Source organism: Abrus precatorius, unplaced genomic scaffold (assembly GCF_003935025.1).
Source record: "Abrus precatorius isolate BTA unplaced genomic scaffold, Abrus_2018 Scaffold4, whole genome shotgun sequence".
Lineage (NCBI taxonomy): Eukaryota > Viridiplantae > Streptophyta > Magnoliopsida > Fabales > Fabaceae > Abrus > Abrus precatorius.
Window position 1 is genome coordinate 21,691,445 of NW_020874384.1, and position 5,807 is coordinate 21,697,251.

Below are 5,807 nucleotides of genomic sequence, written 5' to 3' on the forward strand. Positions count from 1 at the left end.
TGACAACATCTTTTGAGTTATTTTTGTTACAATTTATTTTCGAAAAAACAATAATCAAACATCCCCAAAGTTTCAGCATTGATTTAGCGAAAAAAAATATATGCTTATTGTTCTCGTAAAAATTAAATCTGTCTATTAAATAATACAAAGGTTAAACATAATAAATCCATGTTAAAAATTGAAGTGAGATAGTTTCCTCGTTATTGAATATTGATGCATAATTTCAAACCAACCGTAAATTGAAAATATATAATAGCTAGTTGATCTCATGGTAAGAAATTATCTTGTAAAAACCAACCACGTAAATTGAAGCACATCAATCCAGGTTAATTCAAAAGATCCAAAATTGGTAACCTATAAATTAAACAACAAAAGCAACAAAATTTTCAAGAAAATGAATGAAATTTACGCTATAAATTCAACATATGCAGCATTTGGGCTGCATTCATAATGCAAATTCACTCATCGTCATCTTCATCTTCAGCATCTCCAGCTGCAGAATTAAGAGCCTGCAAGCGTGAAATCAACTTTGCCTTTCTCTCCTCGTAAGTGAGCTTCTTCAGGTTGTACCTACTCAAAATACCAAACAATACATCTTTAGGAACAGGTTCCACACTCAGTAAGTACTATGACCAAACTTACCAACAACAATCATTCAATCATTGTCAATAAAAAACATTTTTAACAAACTATATAGTCATAAGATAGCTGAAATACTGGTCATCTGTCAACACAACAGTCAATTTGCTATACTATACATCAGATTAGTGAACAGACATGCTTTACCCTATTTGGAAACATAATTATTTACCTCTTGTGCTCCTTTGGTGGCTGCTTCTCAGACTTCTTCACTGCAGGGTCTGCACGAATGGCAGCATGAACCTTTTTGTATAGCCCCTCAAGTCCGTCAGCCTCTAGTCCACGCTTAATATATTCACTGAAGTGTGACTGGTATTTCTCTGGTTCATCTTCAATCAAAGTCTACAAATAGTATTATAAATATTGTCACAAATTTCTGGAAGATCCTTACGATGAATGCACTAACATTCACATTGAAAGGCACCAAAATAAAATCTTTGCACATGCCTTCATGTAGGCAGAAACATGTCCACCAAAGATATATTTCCGGTGAACATCTGCATCAAGTTCTTTCTTCTCCTTGTCAAAACCAGCAAACCTTTTGTCACTGTGTGGGATATCCAGACCTCCATCCAAAGCTCCCTATAATCCATCACAACTTTTTAATACCAATAGCATGAAAAGAATAAAGAATGATGATAATCTTAACCGATAATATCAAATACCTTGAGGGCACCAAAGACACGGTTGCCAGTGGTAGTTTTAATGAGACCAACATCGAGTAGAGCTCGGAATGGCCTCCGGGTCTCAGCAGGTTCAACAGAAAAATCTTCTCCAGTTGCCTGAATATGATACCACCAATCAACGTACACAGAAAGAAGCAGATGGATAGATAGATAAATCTCATGGCACAACCACAGATACCTCTACATTGCCCTCGTACTCTTCATCCATTTCAAGCATTTTAAGAACTCTGCGAGCCAACAGGAGTCCAGTGCAATAGGCTGTTCAAGTTTTGTAAATTTTAATCCCAAGGATTCATTTTGATGTAAAAAAACGGATGACAAACACGCTTACAAATTCGATGCCTAGAGCGAAGGTGAGAAAGAAATCTCATTTTCGAAGTACCTGCAGCATAGTTTGTAAGGCCTGTTTCAAGACCATAGCGTGGCAGCTCGTGTGAATATGCTGCAGCAAGAACAATGTCACCAGCAATGCTAGCAGAAGCTATTTGAGCAGTGATGTCTTTGTTAGTCTAATAATATGGTAAAGGCACTCAAAGGGATAAAATATTAACAAATAAATTGAGTTTAGATTAAACGATACTGTTCAGATACTGTGCAAGTAGCATCACAATTAATAACTACAAAGTAAATAAACCACTGAAGGATACAAATCGAACAACAAATCGGTATTTCGGAGTGTTATACTTGTTTTTGTCCTGGTTAATCAAGCGAATCCTGGCTCGGTAATCAGTCTTTCCCTCTGAAGATTTTTTTAACAGAAGCAAAGTGAGTTTGAATATAATAAAAACGAAAATAGAGAGGGACAATGCGAAACAAGTCAAACACCTCTTCTTCTCTTAAACTTCACTTGATATCTCTTGAAGTAGGCCTTTGTTTTCTGAGCCTTAACATATGCCTGTATCCATGAACAAATGTTGTTAGTGCTCGTCTTAAAAGCATATACTAGGCACTGAAATCAACATAGATGCATTGCATGATATAGATTTTAGGAAAGAACAACGAAATCAAATCAAAACACGCAAATGGAGGAGTGCATACAAATTGAAGCTTGTGCATATGAGATACGTACCATTGCAAATCAGTAGTAACGCGCAGCCGAGGCACTTCAGAGAGGGTGAAGGGAAAGCTTCTAGTCGGATGAGGGACTTTTTAGGGTTGTGTCTGGGCTCGCTAATGGGCTTCGTTTCTTTAGACTGGCCCAACGACTCAAAGACTTTTTTGTTTTCTTGCCTCGGACCTTCATACTCACTGTTTTGGATCAACCACCCCCCAAAAAATATCTACTAACCAGTAAGTTTCGAACATTATAGTTGAGAAAAACGCATTATTTAAAATTTTTTTATTTTAATTTAAAAATAAGAAAGAAATTTATTATTTTTTAAAATTAATATTTTAAAATAATTATTAATAATAAATATTTTAATATATTAAATAATAGTATATTAAAGAAATATGATTTATAAACCTTACAAAAACTTGAAAAAAACCAAAACAAGGGTGACAAAAAAACAGAAACGGAATGGCATACTAAAAGATATTTTCAAATGTAAAATATAATTAATAATAATTAATTATTAATTAATGAAATAATTAATGGAAATATCTCACGTATTATTCTTACCAAACATGAAAAACATCATTAATTCTTACCTTCGTCTCTAAGGCCGTAGATAACAATCTTTTTTTTTTTTTAACTTAATACCCGATTTATTTTAAAAATACAATTAACCTGTATTAATAATGTTTCTTATGATAATTATCATATTAATACCATAAAGTACATGGATATATTATATTGACTTTTGTAAAGGACAATAAACTTAGTATTTTGTTTATATTATTTCCTGTTTCGAGTGCTCTTTTAAAAATGCATTAATCCACTGATATTTGTTAAGTTATTCTTAACATGTAAAATCAATATTCATCCTTCATTATTTTAAGTCATAATCTTATAATTCTATCTTTATTATTTGGAGTTTTATTCTATATGCTTTTATGGTTTGTCATTGTTAGCATCTTTTATGTGAACTCTAGTATTAAAGTTTGAAAAAAATATAGTATTTAATTGAAAAAACAATTTAATTAATTTGATCTCATGTGAGTTTAGAAATTGAGTGATTTAAGTGTTTGTGATATATAAATTATTAGTGTATTTTTTATAGATAAATTAATGTTCGATGTTGTGTAAAAAAATTCAAAATTTAGATTGAAATCATATAGCATTTTGAGATATAAATTTTTAGTTTTTTAGTTAAATTTTAGTTGTTTTTTAGCATGATATTTCACTCGTATTATATTTGACTCAATTGTTAACTTAATTGATTTATTCATATATTATGTACAAACTTTAAGGTTAATAGATTGATTGTTTATAATGTTTGAAAATTTGACTAGTTCATCACATTTATTTCACAACACATTAAAATATATATATATATATATACATAAATTTCATAAGTTAGCAAATAGAAAATTTAAAGTCTGATATATTGAATAGGTTAAAAAAATACTTATTTTATAAAGACAGTTTATGATTAACTTCACAAATTGAAAATTGACCATTAATTTTAATTATTAGTTGGCTTTAAAATTGACCAATAATAAGTCAAGTTAATTTTTTTGTTTAACTTATTTGTTATATAATTTTGCCAACTATTAATTTAGGTTATCAGCGAGTTTGCTTACACAAACTCTTGTTATAAGTGTTTTTATTAGTTCAAAGATGTTGACAATTGTCTCTGAATTTTCTTTATTTTAAATAATTTTAGTTAATTTTGGAATGTTATTTTTTAACTGTAATTGTCATTATCTTGCTACTACCTATATTACTATTTTAGTTCGTCACAAATATTGTGTTTCTTATTTATCTAACTTTTTATGGTTTTAGTGTTAAAAGAATAATATATTTAAAAAAAAATTAAAAATAAAGCAGCTACCATGTTTTGTATTTTTGTTAGTCAACCTAAGATTTTTTCTTTTACTAATTTTAATTAAATCAACTTTCAAATTTACTTCTTTTTAGAATGTGTGTTAGGATCTAACTTTTTTTTAAACAATATAAAATTAATATAGATAGTAGTTATATGATAAATTATATGAAGTATGGTGGTATTATATGAGATTATAGAGATAAGTAATATTTATTTTTTCTTATGGTACTAAGTCTACTTTTTGTATTGAATTGAAAAACTGAACTTTATTTTAAATATTAGTTCATCTTAAATCGTGTTATATTCTATAAAATATTAATTATTTCATTTAATTTTTTTATATACTTATATATCATATTACTTATAAGATTAATTTAGTAGTAGACATATAAATAAGCTCGTTCGATATTTTTGACTAAAAATTTCTTTCACTTTTAAGATGATTTTTTAAAAAAGTTTATGGACTTTTAATTCCAAACATTTGCATACTTTACGATTTATCTTTTAATTTTATTTTTTTATCTTTTCTTCTTTGCAAATAAATTTTCTCAGATAATATTTTTAAATTTTCAAAGCACAAATGATTATATAATAATAACAATGTCTTTTGAAAAAAAAATATTATGATACTTAAAATTTTATTTATTTAATTGACTATTTCATTGAGAACTGAGTTGAAAAATATTTAATACAAAATATAAATATTTGAAATACAATAAAATATAATTTATTTTAATTAAGTCTCTCATGCAAAATACATGGATATTATTTGAATTTTATTTTCATAATTTTTTTTATAATTTATTTTCTTAATTTAATTAAAATTTGTGTGCTTCAAAATGATATTGTAATATTAAAATTATGAAAAAAATATATTATTCATTTAAATTTTAGAAAAACTAAATGATATATCAATTTAGATTGTATAGAGTATTGTATAATTTGTTCCCTGATTTTAAATAAATAAAAATTTAAACTTGTAACATTATTGTACTTAATTCTACCATTTTTTTGTTAGATTTTTGAAAGTATTTATTTTTAAATAATTTTAAATAATTTTGAAAACAAATATCAGATATTTCAATTAAGCATCTTAAATTACAAAAAAAGGGCACAAAATTATTACATATTTGTATAATAGATTTTTTACATTATTTTAAATATTTTTTTAACTTAGGAACATACAATACTGCAAAAATAAAGAAATACCCCATGACAAAAATATAAAAATAAAATAAATTAAAAATTTAAAAATATTTTTAAATTTTATTAAATTTGTAAAATTATTTAACATCTCAAATTTATAATAACTCTCAAATATTTATATTAAAAATAAAGATTTAAACAAAATTAAATTATTTAAAAAAGAAGAAGCGAATCAGTCACAATTTAAATTAACCATAAAAAATTGTAATTACTGAGAAGAAAACAACTTCAATAAAATTATCTCGGGTAAAAAATAATATAAGCAGTCTTAAAAAAAAAATGAAAACGGAGTCGGTGCAAGAACAAAAAACGGACAGTATTTATTTAAACAGTTTTTTGTCCTTTT

At 26.8% G+C, this 5,807-nt stretch overlaps 1 protein-coding gene across 1 annotated transcript; it reads right to left on the bottom strand.

Annotated features, from left to right (window-relative positions):
• Positions 1–271: 271 nt before the first annotated feature.
• On the bottom strand, positions 272–2,473 carry LOC113864960 (60S ribosomal protein L5-like). The gene is made up of 9 exons (XM_027499230.1): positions 2,395–2,473; positions 2,151–2,220; positions 1,973–2,064; positions 1,708–1,834; positions 1,504–1,583; positions 1,305–1,421; positions 1,087–1,221; positions 812–981; positions 272–570 (listed from the first exon to the last, which is right to left on the bottom strand). Exons 1-9 carry the CDS (start codon positions 2,395–2,397, stop codon positions 459–461), a joined length of 906 nt encoding a protein of 301 aa, XP_027355031.1. The 5' UTR covers positions 2,398–2,473; the 3' UTR covers positions 272–458.
• Positions 2,474–5,807: the final 3,334 nt, after the last annotated feature.

Coding starts and splice junctions, on each gene's coding strand:
- LOC113864960 (XM_027499230.1), bottom strand. Junction 1,422..1,503: donor AGTACGAGGGCAATGTAGAG/GTATCTGTGGTT, acceptor TATCATATTCAG/GCAACTGGAGAAGATTTTTC. Junction 571..811: donor CCACCAAAGGAGCACAAGAG/GTAAATAATTAT, acceptor TATTTTGAGTAG/GTACAACCTGAAGAAGCTCA.